The sequence below is a fragment of the Ovis aries genome, chromosome 23, assembly GCF_016772045.2.
Source record: "Ovis aries strain OAR_USU_Benz2616 breed Rambouillet chromosome 23, ARS-UI_Ramb_v3.0, whole genome shotgun sequence".
Classification (NCBI taxonomy): Eukaryota; Metazoa; Chordata; class Mammalia; order Artiodactyla; family Bovidae; genus Ovis; species Ovis aries.
This window is the reverse complement of record NC_056076.1, coordinates 21731029-21751672: the sequence shown is the minus strand read 5'-3', so window position 1 is coordinate 21751672 and position 20644 is coordinate 21731029. Positions and strand designations below refer to the sequence as shown.

Here is a 20644-nt window from a genome sequence, read left to right as displayed (position 1 = left end):
TACTAAGGAAGAGGATATTCCCTGAAAAGTGTCTTCTCTAGCAATTAGCATATGGAAAAACTGCCTGGAAAGCAGCTCAGAGATGCCACTTACATGTTAAGCCAGACAGAATCCCCTCTGCCCAGGGACCGAGCATCCAGCTGCCCTTCTACAGAAGTGCTTTCTCACTGAGTGTGCGAGGCTTCCCCTGCACTTTTGTGGAGCAGTGCCATCAAGCCCCAGCAGAGAACTGACCACTCAGTCCCTGACCACCCATCTTAGTGGGGCCACTTCCTGCTGATCAGCGTTCATTGCCACCAAGACAGGTGTTGGGAAGCCATGTTTCCAGTCCTTGGAGAACTCTACTTCTCACATCTAGTTGTTAGTAGTATCCTCAAGGGATGGAGGCCCAGACCTCTTATGTCAGAAAACAATCCAGAATTGTTCTTAGAAATGGATAAAATAGTATACAGTGTCACAGGTAAAACTCATAGAACAAGGCCTAGTGCAGAGTAAGGGTGCTTTATTTGCTGTAATTGTTAGCGACATCAGTTACGGTAACAGAATCGCCAAAGTTGATATAAGATAGTTACAGAGTGATAGGGAGTCCAGTCACACTTGAGAATTGTACTTTTTAAGTTTTGATTCATATTCAGTTTGGTAAAAGGTAAGTATTTAACCAAAAAGTCATCTCATGTGAGAGGGAGAAGCTGACAGTAATGTGTTGGTTCTTCCCTCATCATTTCTGTGACGTTTACCACCTGTCTTCAGAAACCTCTGTGTCTATATTTGGAAGAAAAAAATTGAAGAAAATGTAGGACTGGGGATTGGTAATTTTTTCAACAGTATAAGGAAATATGTATATGGATATATGAGATAACAGTATATGGATATATGAGATAAAGGCTCATCTTGTCAAAATTGGAACTAAATTTTTTGTCATGTAAGAGAGCTGTGATCAAGTATTGACTGCCCACTGAGATGCAGAAAGATGTCTTTCATGCATATTTGTATCTAAGTATAAAACCTTTTCTAAAATCTACTTATGAGGTAATAGGTTTCTGCTTTAAAATAATGGATAAAAAGATGGTGTATTATGCAGTAAAAGAATTCCTGGAGACTGATGTGGTATGTTATACCCAGGAGTCTCCTCAGAGTCAGGAGTGGCAGGGTTATGTCAGAATGTTCAGGTAAAGAAATGTTAGCATTAAAGACTTGGGAAATCCTGCATTTGCTTGAACTGAATTTGAGGTTTTGATGGAATCGCCAAATGGAGGTGACTGGTGATAAGGCAGCAGTGCAGATTATCACTATTTCTGAGTATTACTGTTACTATGTGCTGGACTCCAGAGTAGGTACATGGATGCCCTGTCTCACCCAGCCTCAGCATAGAGCTGACTAGTCACTCTTAGGAAATTGTCCTCAGAGGGTCTGGATCATTTGGACTTAAACTGAGGCCCCTCTCTTAGGCCAAAGCCCCAGTTCTTATTCTGACCCTCTGGGACTAATAGTTATTCATACTTAGACTGTTTTATCTCTGTTGTATCTTTATATGAAAAAAATGCATCTGGACTTGTTAGTGCCTTATTAAAATAGCAGAATAATATGTAGGCAGCACACGTTTATGGAAGTAAATGAGTTATTTGCGGTTTTAGCTTTACTGGCCTGTTATCCATCACACACAGCTTTCCATCTGCATAGCATATAGTTTGTCCCGCACTTCTCTTCTGGCTTACCTGCTAACGCTGAGAACAGGTTTGGGACTTTACAAATGTCTGTTAATTTGCCATATGCTTTTAAACTACAGTGGTTCAGAGAGAAACGAATATCAAGGAACAGTGCTTAAACTATTCTTCCTAATTCTGATGACTGATTCAGCTTTTTACAGTAATAGACAAATATCTAACAGAAGAGTGCGTAGGCTTCCCAGTCAAGCCAAGTTCTTGGTTCTTTGCTTAGAAAATACCCACCTTAAATCTCCTAAGAAGTCATCAAAGTAGTTAACAAAAGTACTGCCCCCTTATCATGGTGGCAAACAGTGTCCACAGGGAGTTGTTTGGTTGCTTTAAAATTATTAGGCAAAGTGGAGCTTACTGAGTTAAATACAAATTCCAGAAGAACAGCTTGGGATAAAAGAAAGAAATAAAAACTTAAAGGATTTCTCCTTGAAACACAAAAATTATCATATAAATAGTTAAGAGCTTTTTAGACCACAGAATCCTAGGCCATGATGTTCCCCCTGCTCCCAACTCATAGACCTTGCCTCAGAAATTAAGGATTTAGTGGGAAGTTTGAATCAGTTTCAGTGTGTGTGTAGATCTGCACGTGTCTGTCTAGTGAGCCTCTCTAACTCGTGGTGTTTTCATTATTCATTTTCCCCTAGATACGAAATGTGGAAACAAATCAGTGTCTAGATAACATGGCTAGAAAAGAGAATGAAAAAGTTGGAATTTTTAACTGTCACGGTATGGGAGGTAATCAGGTGAGTATTTTAGTAAAGCTTTAAAGGGATACTTTTTGGCTTTGTTTTAATCTTCCCTTTTTGTCTCATGATATCATTCAGGAAACATTTTCCTACTTCTAAAGAGCAAATAATAAAGACCTTTAGAAGAATGGAGCCTTCAATCTAATGACTGTTTTTAAAATGAAACATTTGTAAACGGCCCTTTGTGAGAACTATATTTACATTATTGTACATGAGATTTATTTTGCCCTTTTTAGTCAAACAGATGACAACCCTTGACAATAAACTCAGTGTATACAGAGAACTTAAGGTCATTTTTTCTTCTCCTCTGCAAAAATAGTGATGGCTTTTCTGAGTCATTTGTTCTCTATTGTACTAATAAAAGTTCAGAAAGCATTTATTTTCAATACTTGTTTTTTTCCCTGCCAGATCCTTGGGTACATAAAACACTAACTTACTTTGCTGTTAAAACTTATATGTGCGTTTTTGTTTATCAGGTTTTCTCTTACACTGCCAACAAAGAAATTAGAACAGATGACCTTTGCTTGGATGTCTCCAAACTTAATGGCCCAGTCACAATGCTCAAATGCCACCACCTAAAAGGCAACCAGCTTTGGGAGTATGACCCGGTGGTAAGTTATATTCCAGTTGAAAATAGGAATAAAAGTGTGTGTCATAGGGTATACTATATAAACTACTTTACACCTAGAAGAATGAATTCTTATAGAGCCTGCATACTATAAATCGAATTGTTCTTATACTCCCAAAATTGACAGGAAACGCAATATAACTTAAAACACACATGTTGCAATCTGTCCAGTAATGAGTGTTGACTCCAGTCCTGGGTTCTTGGGTTACTACACACTCTCCCCTCTGTGTGTCCTCAAGCTCTGCCGTCCAGTGTGGTGAAAGTGGAACAGTAAGGAGGCTTTTAAAATTACTGAATTTAAACATGTAGGTTTCATTAATGAAATTCCCTGGCTCCTCCTGTTTGTCAGTGACTTTATCTTTGCTCTCCTCTGGAGCTGCGCCCCCTCCCCACCGCCCGGGTGTGGTGCTCACAGAGAGGACGCAGAGCCTCTCCAGCAAACCTCCCTTCCTCTCCTCGTACCTGACTAACCTCCCAGCTGATGCTTGTGCTCTCCCATTCTGGAGCCGGCACTGGCATCTTCAGGATGGGTTTCTCGGGATGCTTTTCTCTGCGTCCAGCACTGGCTTTCTTCTCTCCATGTTGGGACACACTTTTGTTGCTACCTCATTTTCTGCATACCATCCTACTCTTCTCTTGTGTTGTATGACGGCGACTGAGTGGCTGACACTCAGGCCTCTGGTTCTTCAACCCTGGCTCCTGCCTTGGCCTGACACTGCAGAAACAGCTCCTGGATACAAAGCCAGAGCTCTCACATCTCTTGTGCTTAACTTCTCTATAGCATTTACGACTGCTAAGCAGATATGTTTTCAAAATCCTCTTCCTGTTGCCTATAGATGCACTCCTATTCAGTTTCTTCAGACAGCTTTCTCTCTTCGGCTTGCTTCACTCTACTGCTTCACCCTACCCCTAAAATGAGATCCAAACCAGGTTTTGACTTTGGCTCTCTTTTCTGCTTACACTGTGTCACATACAAATCCTGGTCTACTTTCATCTTCCACCAGCTATTCCCCGACCATATCCAGTTCTTTCCTACTTTATATTTAAGGTCATACTATTCCCTGTGCCTGACAGATCCCGCCTGTTCTTGAGGGCCCAGAGCTGACATCACCCTCAGCCAGAAATTAGCTCTCTTTGTCTTAAGTATAATCGTTTCTGACCCCTGTGATTTTGTGCTTCTCTATAGTTATTAGGTTGGTGAAAAATTAATTGCGGTTTCAGACCACGAATCTTAAATCATTACAACTTGGTTCAAACACATCTTTATTAATCAAAACAGAAACCATTACAATCAACACATTTTTGCCAATGAGAAATAAGTTTATTGTAGCATAAAAATCCATGCTTCAGGATTCAACAAACTCTTGGAAAGCATTTTCTGCCTCCTACTGGTTATGGAAGTGTTTTCCCTGCAAAAAGTTGTCGACATGCTTGAAGAAGTGGTAGTCGGTTGGCGAGAGGTCAGATAAATATGGCGGATGAGGCAAAACTTAGTAGCCGAATTCATTCAGCTTTTGAGGCCTTAGCTATGTAACGTGTGGGCGGGCAGTGTCATGGAGAATTGGGCGCTTTCTGTTGACCAATACTGGCTGCAGCTGTTGCAGTTTTCAGTGCATCTCATCAGGGGCTGAGCATACTTCCCAGATGTAATGGTTTTGCCAGGGTTCAGAAAGCTGTAGTGGATCAGACCAGCAGCAGACCACCAATCAGTGACCATAACCTTTTTTCGGTGCAGGTTGGGCTTTGGGGAGTGCTTTGGAGTTTTTGCTCGATGCAGCCACTGAGCTGGTCATCTCCTGTTGTCATATAACGTACACTTTTCAACGTACTTCCCAATCTGATCGAAAAATGATTTTTCATTGTTGCATAGAATGAGAGAAAAAGACACTTCAGAATAACTTTTTTTGATTTGCGGTCAGCTCATGAAGGCACCCCTTATTGAGCTTTTTCACTTTGCCACTTTGCTTCAAATGCCAAATGAAGCAACTTCTCATGTAGTTGTTAAGAGGATCAGCTTCGATGATCCTCTCAATTGGCATCATCAACTTCTGATGGCCAGCCACTGCACTCATCTTCAGGGCTGTTGTCTGCTTTGCAAAACTTCTTGAACCATCACTACACTGTATATTCATTAGCAGTTACTGGGCCAAATGCCTTGTTGATGTTGCAAGTTGTCTGTGCTATTTTACAATCCATTTTGAACTTGATTAAGAAAATCCCCTGAATCTGTTTTTTGTCTAATATCATCACCCTATTCTAGAATAATATAAAATACACAGCAAGTAATAAGTCATTAGCAAACAGAACAAGAAATGCGCTTTAAAAAGATTGTATTCTAATAACAAATAGAGTTCAAGAATGCAACTGCAGTTACTTTTGCACCAACCTTAATATTTGTCTACCAGTCTTTTTCTCCTCTGTTAGTTGGAGCCTAGAGGATAGAGACCATGTTTTATAATTCCTGGGTCTCCCTTCACAGTATCTAACTACAGTTTATGTGTGTGTATATATATATATATATATATATATATATACACACACACACACGTATATGTACGTATGCGTGCATTAGCTCAGTTAGTATGACTGTTGGAAATGGACTGAATATTCTGTTCTGGAGTTTTCCATGGTGCATGCTGCTGCCCGTTGGGTGTAACTGCCCCAGGTACTAAAGGATATATGGCATCTCTGACACCAGACAGTGAATATCAGTGGCACCCCACAGTCATTATGAAACCAAAATATTTTTAAAAGCCTCCCAATTGTATATATTTATTGAAAAATGACAGTATATTTAAATAGGTAACAGAAACCTATTTATAGTAGCATGAACAAATAGTGCGTTTTTCCCCTTAAGTCTGGAGGTAAGTGGCTTCTGGTGTGGATTCAGTGACACAGTGCTGTCAGGGGTAACATTGCAGCAATATTCTCGGCCGTTTTCTTGTGGCCACTAGAAGGTGTCACTCCCAACTCAAGGCAAGAAGAAAAGACGACGGGTACGCTGCTCCTTGAATTCCTCTTTATCAGGAAAGCCAAAGCTTTTCCTGGATCCTCCACAGCAGTCTCTGCTAGGTCTCATGGGCCAGAACTTGTTCTCAGAGTGATCCACCAGCTGTGCGGGAGGCTGGGAAAGCAGGCATTTGCTTTTCCAGTCTTTATGATATGATGTAGCTGGGAGGCAGAGGGTGGGAATGGCTTTTGGCAGACTGTGTATAACCTATACAGTCTACCACAACAGTTTTTCTTTTTTTTTTTTAGTTTTTATTTTTAAATTTTAAAATCTTTAATTCTTACATGCATTCCCAAACATGAACCCCCCTCCCACCTCCCTCCCCATAACATCTTTCTGGGTCATCCCCATGCACCAGCCCCAAGCATGCTGCATCCTGCGTCAGACATAGACTGGCGATTCAATTCACATGATAGTATACATGTTAGAATGGCATTCTCCCAAATCATCCCACCCTCTCCCTCTCCCTCTGTGTCCAAAAGTCCGTTATACACATCTGTGTCTCTTTCCCTGTCTTGCATACAGGGTCGTCATTGCCATCTTCCTAAATTCCATATATATGTGTTAGTATACTGTATTGGTGTTTTTCTTTCTGGCTTACTTCACTCTGTATAATCGGCTCCAGTTTCATCCATCTCATCAGAACTGATTCAAATGAATTCTTTTTAACGGCTGAGTAATACTCCATTGTGTATATGTACCACAGCTTTCCTATCCATTCATCTGCTGATGGACATCTAGGTTGTTTCCATGTCCTGGCTATTATAAACAGTGCTGCGATGAACATTGGGGTACATGTGTCTCTTTCAATTCTGGTTTCCTCGGTGTGTATGCCCAGAAGTGGGATTGCTGGGTCATAAGGTAGTTCTATTTGCAATTTTTAAGGAATCTCCACACTGTTCTCCATAGTGGCTGTACTAGTTTGCATTCCCACCAACAGTGTAGGAGGGTTCCCTTTTCTCCACACCCTCTCCAGCATTTATTGCTTGCAGATTTTTGGAATCGCAGCCATTCTGACTGGTGTGAAGTGGTACCTCATTGTGGTTTTGATTTGCATTTCTCTAATAATGAGTGATGTTGAGCATCTTTTCATGTGTTTGTTAGCCATCCGTATGTCTTCTTTGGAGAAATGTCTATTTAGTTCTTTGGCCCATTGTTTGATTGGGTCGTTTATTTTTCTGGAGTTGAGCTGCAGAAGTTGCTTGTATATTTTTGAGATTAGTTGTTTGTCAGTTGCTTCATTTGCTATTATTTTCTCCCATTCAGATGGCTGTCTTTTCACCTTGCTTATATTTTCCTTTGTTGTGCAGAAGCTTTTAATTTTAATTATATCCCATTTGTTTATTTTTGCTTTTATTTCCAGCATTCTGGGAGGTGGATCATAGAGGATCCTGCTATGATTTATGTCTGAGAGTGTTTTGCCTATGTTCTCCTCTAGGAGTTTTATAGTTTCTGATCTTACATTTAGATCTTTAATCCATTTTGAGTTTATTTTTGTGTGTGGTGTTAGAAAGTGATCTAGTTTCATTCTTTTACAAGTGGTTGACCAGTTTTCCCAGCACCACTTGTTAAAGAGATTGTCTTTACTCCATTGTATATTCTTGCCTCCTTTGTCAAAGATAAGGTGTCCATATGTGTGTGGATTTATCTCTGGGCTTTCTATTTTGTTCCATTGATCTATATGTCTGTCTTTGTGCCAGTACCATACTGTCTTGATGACTGTGGCTTTGTAGTAGAGTCTGAAGTCAGGCAAGTTGATTCCTCCAGTTCCATTCTTCTTTCTCAAGATTGCTTTGGCTATTCGAGGTTTTTTGTATTTCCATACAAAGCTTGAAATTATTTGTTCTAGTTCTGTGAAAATGTGGCTGGTAGCTTGATAGGGATTGCATTGAATTTGTAAATTGCTTTGGGTAGTATACTCATTTTCACTATATTGATTCTTCCAATCCATGAACATGGTATATTTCTCCATCTATTAGTGTCCTCTTTGATTTCTTTCATCAGTGTTTTATAGTTTTCTATATATAGGTCTTTAGTTTCTTTAGGTAGATATATTCCTAAGTATTTTATTCTTTTCGTTGCAATGGTGAATGGAATTGTTTCCTTAATTTCTTTTCTACTTTCTCATTATTCGTGTATAGGAATGCAAGGGATTTCTGTGTGTTGATTTTATATCCTGCAACTTTACTATATTCATTGATGAGCTCTAGTAATTTTCTGGTGGAGTCTTTAGGGTTTTCACAACAGTTTTTCAAAAAGCAAATGTTTGATTAGAAATTAAGGCACTTGAGATGATTTACAATACTTTGAAAGAACCAGTTACGAGTGTAAAGTTTTAAAAGCCCTGGAGCATTTTGCAAGCAGGCTGGGTTTTCTCGGGAGGCAGGCTCCACTCTGAGGTCAAGCTTAGCGTTCAGGATGTTTATTAGGGAGCACCCTTTAGATCAACACCTGTGGAAAGGGAGATGGCAGAACTGGGTAAAGGAGGAGTTAGGCTGCAGCGGGGGTCTCACAGCTTGGTTTACTGCACAGGGAGCTCTGAACGGCCCATCAGAGTTCTGCTGCCTCCAGCTGAAAATAGCAATCTGGAAAAATAACATTTACGTCAGTAGTGTATCATTTAAACCTAAAGTTGTGAAATCTTAGATTTCAAAGGAATCCTAGAAATAAAATTCAGGACCTTGTTTAATACATGTAAATATTGAAGCCCAGAATAGAAATTAATTGCCCAGGGTCACCGAGCAGGTAAACAGTGCTACCAGATCTCAGACAGACCTGGGATTCTTGAACAAGGATTCTTTGCACGATACCATACTATCTTTTATTAAATGTGTATATTCTTACATCTTTTAAGTCTTGTTTATATTACATATTGCAGAGTTTATGATACTTGGCTCTTTTGCTTTGACTGCTTGTACCTGTCCTTTCTGGAATGAAAATGTAGATTTTATCACAGTTACATTGAAAGGCAGGGAGCAGCAAATTTTTTATGCAGTGATAACTATAGCTTTATCCTTTCAGAGGTTACAGTCAGTCCACTGCCTTCATAACCCCTTTTCTGTGCAGATGCTGGTCAGTGCTGGCAGAACCTCTGCTGCGTACAGTGGCCACAGTCCCCACACGGTCACGAGCCCCAGAACTCTGTCCTGTAGTCAGCAGCCAGACAGCTGTGTCTTGAACAGGGCTTCTTACCAGCAGCCAGGTCTCCTGAAGGGAGTGGCAGCCCCCTGAAATTAGGGGGATTCTGTCTTAATTTTGAGTAAATATCCAGCATGGATCAATAACCTCTTTGTTAACAAGCTTATTTTAATGATTCTAAATAAGTGAAATAATGCGTTTTTTTACTTTAATACTGACAATGGGCCTGATGAAGGTGGCCACCCAGAGAAGCTTTGAAGGGCCTGTGGAATGTTCGAGGGGTTCTTTTTAAAGTGCTCTGTTTTCGTCCTACACACGACCGAAGGCCTTGGCAGCAGTGGTATGTGTGGGGACCTTCGGCTCTCGGGGCTGCCAGACCGTCCGCAGCTGCTCAGGACGCTGTGGAACGTTCCGACAGCGAGTGACTGAGCTGGCCGTGCTCTCTGCACACTGTCTTAATGTTTCCTCACGCCTCGAGAAGTATCTCTCCCCACTTCATCGATAAGGAACCTGGGGCTCAGAGAGGGTTTTGCTTCAGGGCATGTCGTTGGTATGTGACAAATCTGGGGTTCACTCCAGAAACGTCTTCACTGCAGAGCCCAGCCCCTCAACCCATAAACTACCCGGCATGTGCATAAAAGTAAAACCAGCCACAGCCATGCTGACTCTTCCACGTCTTATTGAAGCACTTACAAGGATTAAGTGTCTAATCCTGGAGTCGGTGTGGATAGTAAACTGTGACATCTGCGAATGTGCACTCCCCTTTGCCAACTTCCGCTTGGGTCACAACGCAGAAGAAGAAACGACTGAAAGCTAAGATAGCTGTGTTGTAGACAGTCATCAGGTTTTGCTTTGTTTGAAGTTCAAATAGGTACAAACGAGGCCTTGTAAGAAAATCACCAATACAGTATATTAATGCACAAATATATGGAATTGAGAAAGATGGCAATGATGACAGCCTATATGCAAGACAGCAAGAGAGACAGATACATAGAACAGAGTTTTAGACTCTGTGGGAGAAGGCAAGGGTGGGATGATTTGAGAGAATAGCGCTGAAACATGTCTGTTACCATATGTGAAATAAATAGATGACCAGTCCAGGTTCGATGCATGAAACTGAGGGCACTCAGGGCTGGTGCGGGGAGGGGGGTCCGGGATGGGGGACACATGTATACCATGGCTGATTCATGTCAATGTATGGCATAAACCACCACAATATTGTAAAGTAATTAGCTTTCCTACATAGTTGCTTTGGAGTTCTTCACCTGACCAGGGCTTGGTATCATATTCATGAGTATGGTCAGTATGTGTCTCTTAATGCCCATCTGTCCTTTTTTATTTTTTTTTTAGTTTTCCTAAAAATCAACATGACAGCATCAGGTCTGGAATGCAAACAAGTAGAGAGGAAGACACGTGGCCACATCTGTCAGCCACTTACTAAGGACTGTTTTATAAACCTTGTGAGTTTAGTCTTCAGAAAGACCTGAGTTTCCAAGAACTTAAAGTTTGGAATTGGAGTTAATTTGAACGGCCTTGTTGTGGGAAAATGAAGCAGTTTTGAAATACCTTTTGGAAAATAGGCTGAGGATCCTAAATTGGGAATCACTAATAAGATCTTTCTTTTTGTTTTAGGAAATCAAAGCACGAAAAGGGATTTTCCCACAGTATTGCAGAGCTTATGGCAGAATTGGGCCTTAGAATTAAGGTCATCTGATCGCAGCTCTAGCATAATCCTCTGTAGTCCCCATGCCTCCCCCCAGCGTTGCTGTCTTTACATAGATACATTCCTCCAGTGTCTTAAATACTCTATTTTATATTGCAAAACAAAATACTTTTCTACAGAGGAACTTCATAATCACAAAAATATGACTGTGGAGGTGCTTTGGTTTCTGTTTTCCACGTTCACATTAAGACTTGTTTCCTGTCTCTTTCAGAAATTGACCCTGCAGCATGTGAACAGTAACCAGTGCCTGGATAAAGCCACAGACGAGGACAGCCAGGTGCCCAGCATCAGAGACTGCAATGGAAGCCGATCCCAGCAGTGGCTTCTTCGAAACGTCACCCTTCCAGAAATATTCTGAGACCAAATTTACACAAAAAAAGGAAAACGTAAGGACTGACTGGGCTACCTCAGCATACATTTCTGCCACATTCTTAAGTAGCAAAAAAAGGAAAAGTGCTTTCCTTCTGCAGGATGTAAGGTTTATCAGCCATTAAAACTTTATAGACTGCCCTCGCTTCCACTAGCTGTGAACCAGCCTTCCTGTCCCAGGACGTGCAACTATGTAGTAGCGAGACTGTGCACACTGATGTTTACAAGGTTGAAAGAGTCGCTCGTCAAGAATCATCGTAAAGAATACTCAGACTGAAACAATCTACGAACTGCGCTTTCCAGAGAGCTGCACCTTTTATGGTTTGCTTGCACATCAGTGACTTCCGCTGAATGTGCTGTCATAATGAAAAGATGTCTAAGATTTTTTTTCTGATTAGAACTGGTAGCCAGTATATTAAATACTGATATAAAAATAAATGAAAAAGAACTGGAACCAGATTCAGAATCATGAAAACATTTTTACAACAATTTAAAAAACTATATTAAACAGGGTTTAAAGGAAATTAGAACTATGAAAAGTACAATTTGTTATAGTATAGTATCAAATTTCTATATAGATTTTATACCTCAGTGGGGAAAAATAACTGATTCCAATGACATTCTGTTTTCATCTGTGATAGTCATGGATGTTTTTTTTTCCTTGGGGTGCTGAAATTGAGCTGAAAAAAGTGGCTCTTTGAACGTAGTTTTCATTGCTTTCTACATTTTTTTTTTTTTTTTTTGGTTTGTGGGCTGTTGGAATTGTAATTTTTAATTGCCTTCAAAAAATGGAGATTTAAAGTGGTGTCTGGTCTCAGTGAACAAGTTAGATATCTCAGTTGTTCTTGGGTCAACTGGCTTACAGACTTTGCTCACACACACACACACAAATTTCTTATTAGAGTTTCAACTTCCTAACTTGATTCAACTGATTATGCTTACTTAACACCCAAGATTCATACTACTGTACTACAGATTTGTTTTCACAGCAATAAATCTTCTGTTTTTGTTTATGATTCCACTCAACAAAAGGCCTGCAGAAGTGATTTATAATTGGGTATTTGGAGATGATACGTTTGGTTTTTGGAAAAGTTTTTTCACTCCATTTTTGGATGTGCTTCATTGTCAAGTGCATATTTAGATTAGGTTCTTGAATTGTAATGTTGATCTGCTGCTTTTTTTTTTTTTAATAAAATCTGACTGAAAATGTTTAATTGGCACTTTTTAATGCGTTAACCAAAGAAGTGCAGCTATTATTCCATATTATTAGGCCTGCATTTCTTCCCTAAATTCCACTTAGGGTACGTCGGTTTTCTTGTTCCAATCTTAAATACAAGATAACCTGAGGATCAATTAAAAGTTCAGTATCAATTAAATTAGCATTTTAATCTCATGGAAAGAAAATCTAATTGTAACATTTTTCCTGATATGTGAGGCAATCCATTGGCAAAAATTACATGTATTTTCCTATTTGTAAGATTACATTTAATGATATTCTTTTCTTTATCAGAGACTCTCACTGCAGGTAGTGCTATTTCTTGTGCCTAAGACTGTTTCTGAAAGTTGCATCACTAATGATACTTGCCAAGTTGAGTGTACAGAAAGTTACTCACACCATATTCAAGTTAATACCAAGCACATGTGGCTGCTGTAGAGTGAAGCTGTAGTACAGAATGTATAAATTCTGTCCCCAGGAACTCTGAGACAAAGCAAGTGCTGGATGGGGGTTTTTTCCCTACTCCATGAGCTGTGTTTCTCTCTTTGGTAGGCCTTATGCTTGAATAAATCGGATGTCTAATCAGTAAATTATTTTCATGCTCAGAATTTCAGGATTTTGTACCTAGTGTAGGTTGGTCTTATTTCTTACTGTAAGAAAACTTACCAACAATGTGATTTAAGGTTTTGTTGTGTTTGTTTTTTTTTTAAGAGGGGGATGTGAGTGATTTCATTCATGGGTACTTTTAGAACCTGATAGATAATCCCATTGCCTTTATTTTTCTAATTAAAAAATTCCTAAATACTTTGAAAATATAAAATATTCCTGAATAGTTGTGCCTTATATTGGTTTTATTTGAAGTTAAAAATGGATCCCTGCTGTTTATAGCTATTTGTAGATTAGGCAGTGTGGTCCCCACTGTTGTAAATTAAATTGGGAAGAAAGAATGAATGAAAAAGATGAAAAGATTATCGACCAGTGAATAATTCATAAATGTGACAGTTAAGGATGATTCAAATCTCAGAAATCTGTTCACCCTACTCTAGTCCCAACCCATTTTAATATGTCTTTCTGGTCTAATTGGGATCTTGAAAAACAGTACTTTGTTCACCATTCTGCAAATAAGAGGCAGCATGTAGGCCATGTCCTCATTTCCCTGTTGTACATTCAGTTGAAAAACAAAGGTTCCTCTGTAAAGATCTGGTGCTGTCTCCATTTTTCAAGAACTATACCAAGAAAAAATTTAACTCCAGAATTATATGTTCTTCAAAGGAGAAGAAAATCAGAAAGAAGGTAATATTTCTGAGGTGATAACTGTGAAAAAAGGTATGCAAAAGGCAAATCCCTTTTTACTCTGGAAAATCAGATGTCTTATGACACTGCCCATACTGTCTGATTTCTTGAAGTGTGTTTGATAAACCTACCAGAACTAACAGTTTTGGAGGACATGAGGCAACTCAGTTGTATTGTCTATACACTAGCCACAAACAACTGAGAATTAAACTTTAAATATGCAGTTTATCATCAAAGAAGTCAAATACCTTAAAAGCAATTAACAGATGTACAAGCCTTCTACCCAGAAAACCACAACACACTGCTGAGAGAAACTAGAATAGTTTCTACAGAAAACTGTAATCTATATGTTCACAGACTGAATAACTACACACTGTTAAGATCTCGGTTGGCCACAAATTGATCTATAGAATCAATGAAGTTAAAATATGAGGCTTTCTTGTAGAAACTGGCAAATATATATATATGGAAATGGAATAGACCCAAAAGAGCCAAGAAAATCAAAGAAGGAAGAAAAATATGTTGGAAGACTTTGTACTACTTGATTGTATGACTTGCTTTAGAGCTACAGAAATGAAGAGAGTGTGATACTGAAGTCAGGACAAATAGATCAGTGGATAGAACAGAGTCCAGAAATAGATCCGCACACAACATTACTGACTTTTCAATAAACAATTCAGTAAGGGGGAAGTGTTTTCATTTGGAGCTGGAATAATGATACCCATGAGATAATGAGAAAACACCAAACACTGATGCTTTCACACAACCTATACTTACTCAGAGTGGATCACAGATCTAAATAAATGAGAAGGGTAAAGCAAATCTCCTGGAAGAAAACAGAATATCTCCATGACTCTTAAAATAGGCAGATATCTCAGGACACAAGAGATGTTAACCATAAAAGATAAAAACTGATAAATTTCACCAAAATTATGGGACTTCCCTGGTGGTCCAGTGGTTAAGGCTGTGCTTCCACTGATAGGTGTCATCCCTGACTGGGGAAGTAAGATCCTACATGCCACACAGTGTGACCAAAAAAATAAACTTAACCAAAATTAAGCCCTTCTCATCAAGAAGATGCTATTAAAGTGAAAAGGCAAGCTATGGCCAAGGAGAAAATATTTGTAATACATACAAATGACAAAGGATTTGTACACAGGAAAACAACTTTTAAAAGCCATTGCAAAAGCAACACAAGATGAAAATTAGTGACTTGAATACATGCTTCACAGAGGCTGTCCTGATGTACAATTAGCACAGGAAAAGAAGCCCAACATGAGAGAACAAAACGAAACCAGAAGGAAACAGCACTGCATAGCTGCTGAATAGTGGGAAGGTGGAGCAACTGTGCAGGCGTCTTGATATTGTCATCTTGGAATACAGCTTGCCATCTCCTCATAAAGGTAAATTTATGCTTACTCACTGACTTCACTTCCAAACAACCAAAAGAAACAAAGGCTTGTGCCCACGGTACAATTTGTGCAAGAATATTCTCATAGTTCCAAACTGGGAACTACCCAAATATCCATCCACAGATTAGTGAATAATCAAAATAAAGGTATATTTAAGGGCTTCTCTGGCGGCTCAGACAGTAAAGCAGCAGCAGCCCGCAATGCAGGAGACCCAGGTTTGATTCCTGGGTTGGAGAGATCCCCTGGAAAGGAAAATGGCAACCCATGCCAATATTTTTGCCTGGAGAATTCCATGGACAGAGGAGCCTGGGGGCTGCAGTCCATGGGGTTGCAGAGTTGGACACAACAACTAACATACACTGAGATATCAGTCTGCAATTTTAAAAAGTGAATTTCTGGTAGAATAGGGATAAGTAAAAAATGTTGAGCAAAGAAAGCTTGATACATTACATTATATCAAGTTCAAGGACAGGCAAAACAAAACTAGGGTGGTAACCTCTGGATGAGCATAGGGTGGAAATGAGCATGAGAGAACTTTCTGGAATGATGGAAGTATTCTATAAATTGGTTTACATAATGGTGATATGCATAAATATTCCAAATTTGTTGAGCTATATCTATATATGCATTTATTACATGTAAATTAGGAAATACGGAAAATCCCTAAAGTCGGGGGGGAAAAGGATACATTAACTTGAGCCACAAATATACTGCTGCACATGAAGGCCTTTCCTCTCCAAGGATGAACTATATTAGGTTGGTGTAAAAGTAATTGCAGTTTTTGCATTGTTGAAATTTTTCATTTAATACCAGAATACATTCTTAAATAAATGTGGTTGTTATACTAAAACTCCAATACTTTGGGCACCTCATGCAGAGAGTTGACTCATTGGCAAAGACCCTGATGCTGGGAGGGATTGGGGGCAGGAGGAGAAGGGGATGACAGAGGATGAGATGGCTGGATGGCATCACTGACTCGATGGAGATGAGTTTGAGTAAGCTCCAGGAGTTGGTGACCACACGTCACACAACTAAGGCCTCAAAAGCTGAATGAATTCTGCTACCAAGTTTTGCCTCATCCGCCATATTCATCTGACCTCTCACCAACCGACTACAACTTCTTCAAGCATCTCAACAACTTTTTGCAGGGAAACCACTTCCACAACCAGAAGGATGCAGAAAACGCTTTCCAAGAGTTTGTTGAATCCCGAAGCACAGATTTGTTTGTTGAAGCACCAAAGCACAGCACAGTGATGCCATCAATCATGCTACAAGAATGAACAAACTTACTTCTCATTGGCAAAAATGTATTGATTGTAATGGTTCCTATTTTGATTAATAAAGGTGTGTCTGAGCCTAGTTACAATGACTCAAAATTTACAACCCCAAACTGCAATTTTGTTTGCACCAACCTAATAGTTACCACAGTTTGGGGAGAGGGAGCTTAGGTCTTGTGCCTTAACAAAGTTGGAGAATTAAAGATCTGCATAAAGCTGGGACAGTCAGAGGAGTTACATCTACAAGCAAAAGGGTGGGTAAGGAAGTCTGCTGCCTTGTGAAGAAAGCGGAATTGACTGATTCTGTCCCTCCTTCAGGTGTAAATGGTGAGAGGACGAGGCCACGTCTGTAATAAGGAGGCCTGCTTTTACACAGATCAGTAGTTTATGGCACTTGCTGGAAATCATTAGGATCATTAGGATGCAAGTCTTTTTGAAAAAAATCCAATCCCCTACCCTCCCACAAATAATGAAATCATTAATAAAAAGAGGAAATAAGCCCCCAATGTGAATGCTTAAACCTTTTTTTTTGCTGGACCTCCCGTCACGTATAGAGTAACTCCCATTGAAATCAACCTGGGGACTATCAGAACAGCTCCTCTACAACCAAGGCTGTAAAGAGAGACCCCACAGAGCCTGGTAAGAAGGGAAGAGAAGCAATCTGGTGGAGACCTGCACCCCTAGTGGGGGGCACAGGAGAGGAAGGGGAGATCACAGGGATCCTCCCTAGGGAGTGAGGGGTTCCGGTCACATAACAGGCATCCCAGCCCTCAAGTCTGGAGCCAGGCAGATAAGCCCTTTGCGTTGGTCTGAACACCAGTGGGAGTTACCTGAGGACTACAGGAAAGGGAGGTTCCCACTCTTGAAGGAGCACACATGGACTTGCTTCCTCCTGATCACAGTGTGAAGGCTGCAGGTGGAGAAGTTCTGGGGTTCTGGCCAGCTGTGGGGACCATCCCAGCACACTGCCGAGCCCCCACTGGGCTCTTGCTCCAGCCCCTCTTCCTCTGGGGCAGCTCCCCACTAAGGCAGAAGCTGCCATTTGCAGTGAGCGTGTGCACATCTGGAGATAACTGGGGTCACCTCAGACCCCAGCCCTACCTCTGACCAGACCGGAGACAGCCATTGCCAGCGAGCCTTTGGCGCACACACACAGGAGAGAGTGAAGTTAGCTCCAGGACAGAGACAAGCACTGCTGGAGCACGTGTCTTCAGGCACACATGGGAGGGGGCTGAGCCAGCTTAGTGGTGCAGCGTCAACCCCTCCTTCCTCTGCGCAGCCTCTCACCAAGGCATGCACACCAGGAGAGAAGTGAAACAACTACAGAAGTGTATCCTCAAGTTCTCAGGCGCATCCTAAACTGAGATGGAGACTGCCATCATGCCTGGGAGAAACCCATCTTCCCTGGGGCTCCAGCTCCATCCCCTGAGGCCCCAGCCCTGGTCCCAGGAGGGCAGTGACGGCCACTGAGCATCGGAGAAGCCCCAGCTGGCACCTGGCTCTAGCTCTAGCCCTTCCAAATCCAGTCTCAGCTCCCACCAAAGGGGTGGCTGCCAGCACACCCTGAGCAGAGAGGCACCTCAGGCTCAACTGACAACCAGCTCTCCCCCAAAGCTACTGGGCACACGCAGACTACATAGGATGTTTGAAGGGTTAATAGGGTAGCAGAGAGACCCGTTTGCAGGCACATCTCTGCTACCCTATTAACCCTTCAATGTTCCCATATAAAAACATCTTCAGAGGACTTCCCTGGTGGTCCAGTGGCTAAGATCTGTGCTCCCAATGCAGGGGGCCGAGGTTTGATCCACGGTCAAGGAACTAGATCCCACAACAATTTTTGTTTTGCCACAACAAAAATCCTGCATGCCACAACAAAAAATGAAGACCCTTGTGCCACAACTAAGAGCTGGTGCAGCCAAATAAATACACACACACACACACACACACACACATATTTTAGAAAGGACACACCTTCAAGACCAGGATAGGCAACCGCTTCACCTAATTTCATTGAGACATGGAAAGTTAAAATAATGATACAGGGGCATGTGTCAAAAAGACACATGCACCCCAGTGTTCATGGCAGCATTATTCATAATAGCCAATTTAAGGAAGCAATCTAAGTATCCATCAACAGATTAATGGATAAAGAAGCTGTGGTGTCTGTGCATGAACACACACACACACACCCCAGAATACAACTTAGCCACAAAAGGAATACAATTTTGCCATTTGCAAAAACATGGATGGACATGGAGGGCATTATGCTTAATGAAAAAGTCAGACAGAAAATGACAAATACTGTATGTTATCACTTATAAACGGGCTTCCCAGGTGGCTCAGTGGGTAAAGAATCCACCTGCAGTGCACTGAGTTGGAAGATCCCCTAGAGGAGAACATGGCAACCCACTCCAGAAGTCTTGCCTAGAGTATCCCTGGACAGAGGAGCCTGGTGGGCTACAGTCCATAGGGTCGCAAAGAGTCAGACACAACTGAATCAAGTAAGCACGCACATATTTATAAATGGCATCTAAAACAAATGACTGTAATAAAAACAGACTCACAGAGACAGAGAACAAACTAGTGGTTACTGGGGGAGAGAAAAGGAGGTAAGGGCAAAAGGGATAGGGAATTAAGATGTACAAAGAACTATTTATCAAAGGAATAAGCTACAAAGGAATAAGCTATATTGTACAGCTCAGGGAATAAGTAAAAATTCATAATAACTTTAAATGAAATTAAAGCTATAAAAATTCTGGGTTACTATGTTGTACACCCAAAACTAAAATAATATGGCAAAATCAACTATATAATTCCATTAAAATGAAATATTAAATGTATCAAAGGACATTTTAAATATTTGAAGATGTTTAAGTTTATAAATGGAACACTCATGATCCAAAAGCCCCTTAAAAAGATTGCTAAAGTTTGATCAGTCAGTTCAGTCCCTCAGTTATGTTCGACTCTGCAACCCCATGGACTGCAGCATGCCAGGCTTCCCTGTCCATCACCAACTCCCAGAGCTGATAGACTTTTGATGGACTTATAAATAGAAAAATTAAAATATTATAAGCTAAATCTTAAAACTTGAGGGAGAGCTAGATTTTTATAAAATTTATAACAAAATATTCTTTTTTAAAAAAAGTAGTGGCTTCCAATTGTGTTAATAATAAACTGCATCATCTACAGAAAAGCCTGTCACCCTCTTCAACATCATTTTCAGCTGTTTTCCTTTTTGATTACTATGATCCAACCACTCTGGTCTTTCAATTTGTCCAACAAACCAAGCTCTTTTTCCCATGAAGGCTTTTACTTGTGCTGTGCCTTTATTACCCTAAAATATCTTACATCTGCCAGCTATTTTCCATTCATTATTCATATCTTAAATAAATGCCTCTTCCTTATCAAGCTTTCTGAAACTGACCATGCCATTCCAAATAGGTACCCTTTTAATTCACTTAGAATCTTTTCCTTTGTTGCTCTTAACAAAATGTTTGATCATTTAATTATCTGGGGATTTACCCTATCTTACCACTAAATGATAAGCTGTATCAGTTCAGTTCAGTTGCTCAGTCATGTCTGACTCTTTTCAATCCCATGGACTGCAGCACGCCAGGCTTCCCTGTCCATCACCAACTCCCGGAATTTGCTCACACTCATGTCCATCGAGTCGGTAATGCCATCAACCATCTCATCCTCTGTCATCCCCTTCTCCTCCCACCTTCAATCTTTCCCAGCATCAGGGTCTTTTCCAATGAGTCAGTTCTTCACATCAGGTGGCCAAAGTATTGGAGCTCAGCTTCAGCATCAATACTTCCAATTAATATTCAGGACTGATTTCCTTTAGGATGGACTGGTTGGATCTCCTTGCAGTCCAAGGGACTCTCAAGAGTCTTGTCCAACAACACAGTTCAAAAGCATCAATTCTTTGGTGCTCAGCTTTCTTTATAGTCCAACTCTCACATCCATACATGACTACTAGAAAAATCATAGCTTTGACTAGACCGACCTTTGTTGGCAAAGTAATGTCTCTGCTTTTTAATATGCTGTCTAGGTTGGTCATAGCTTTTCCTCCAAGGAGCAAGTGTCTTTTAATTTCATGGTTGCAATCACC

The 20644-nt window shown here is 40.6% G+C and overlaps 1 protein-coding gene across 10 annotated transcripts in view; it reads left to right on the top strand.

Annotated features, from left to right (window-relative positions):
* GALNT1 (polypeptide N-acetylgalactosaminyltransferase 1) overlaps positions 1 to 13380 on the top strand; it is a 124223-nt gene extending 110843 nt beyond the window's left edge. For all 10 annotated transcript variants that reach the window (XM_042239388.1, XM_042239386.1, XM_042239383.1 and 7 more), the window contains 3 exons: positions 2363 to 2461; positions 2941 to 3075; positions 11175 to 13380. In XM_042239388.1, coding sequence (XP_042095322.1) covers positions 2363 to 2461; positions 2941 to 3075; positions 11175 to 11321 — 381 coding nt within the window. In that variant the 3' untranslated portion in view covers positions 11322 to 13380. The remainder of the gene's footprint in view (positions 1 to 2362; positions 2462 to 2940; positions 3076 to 11174) is intronic.
* The last annotated feature ends 7264 nt before the right edge of the window (positions 13381 to 20644 follow it).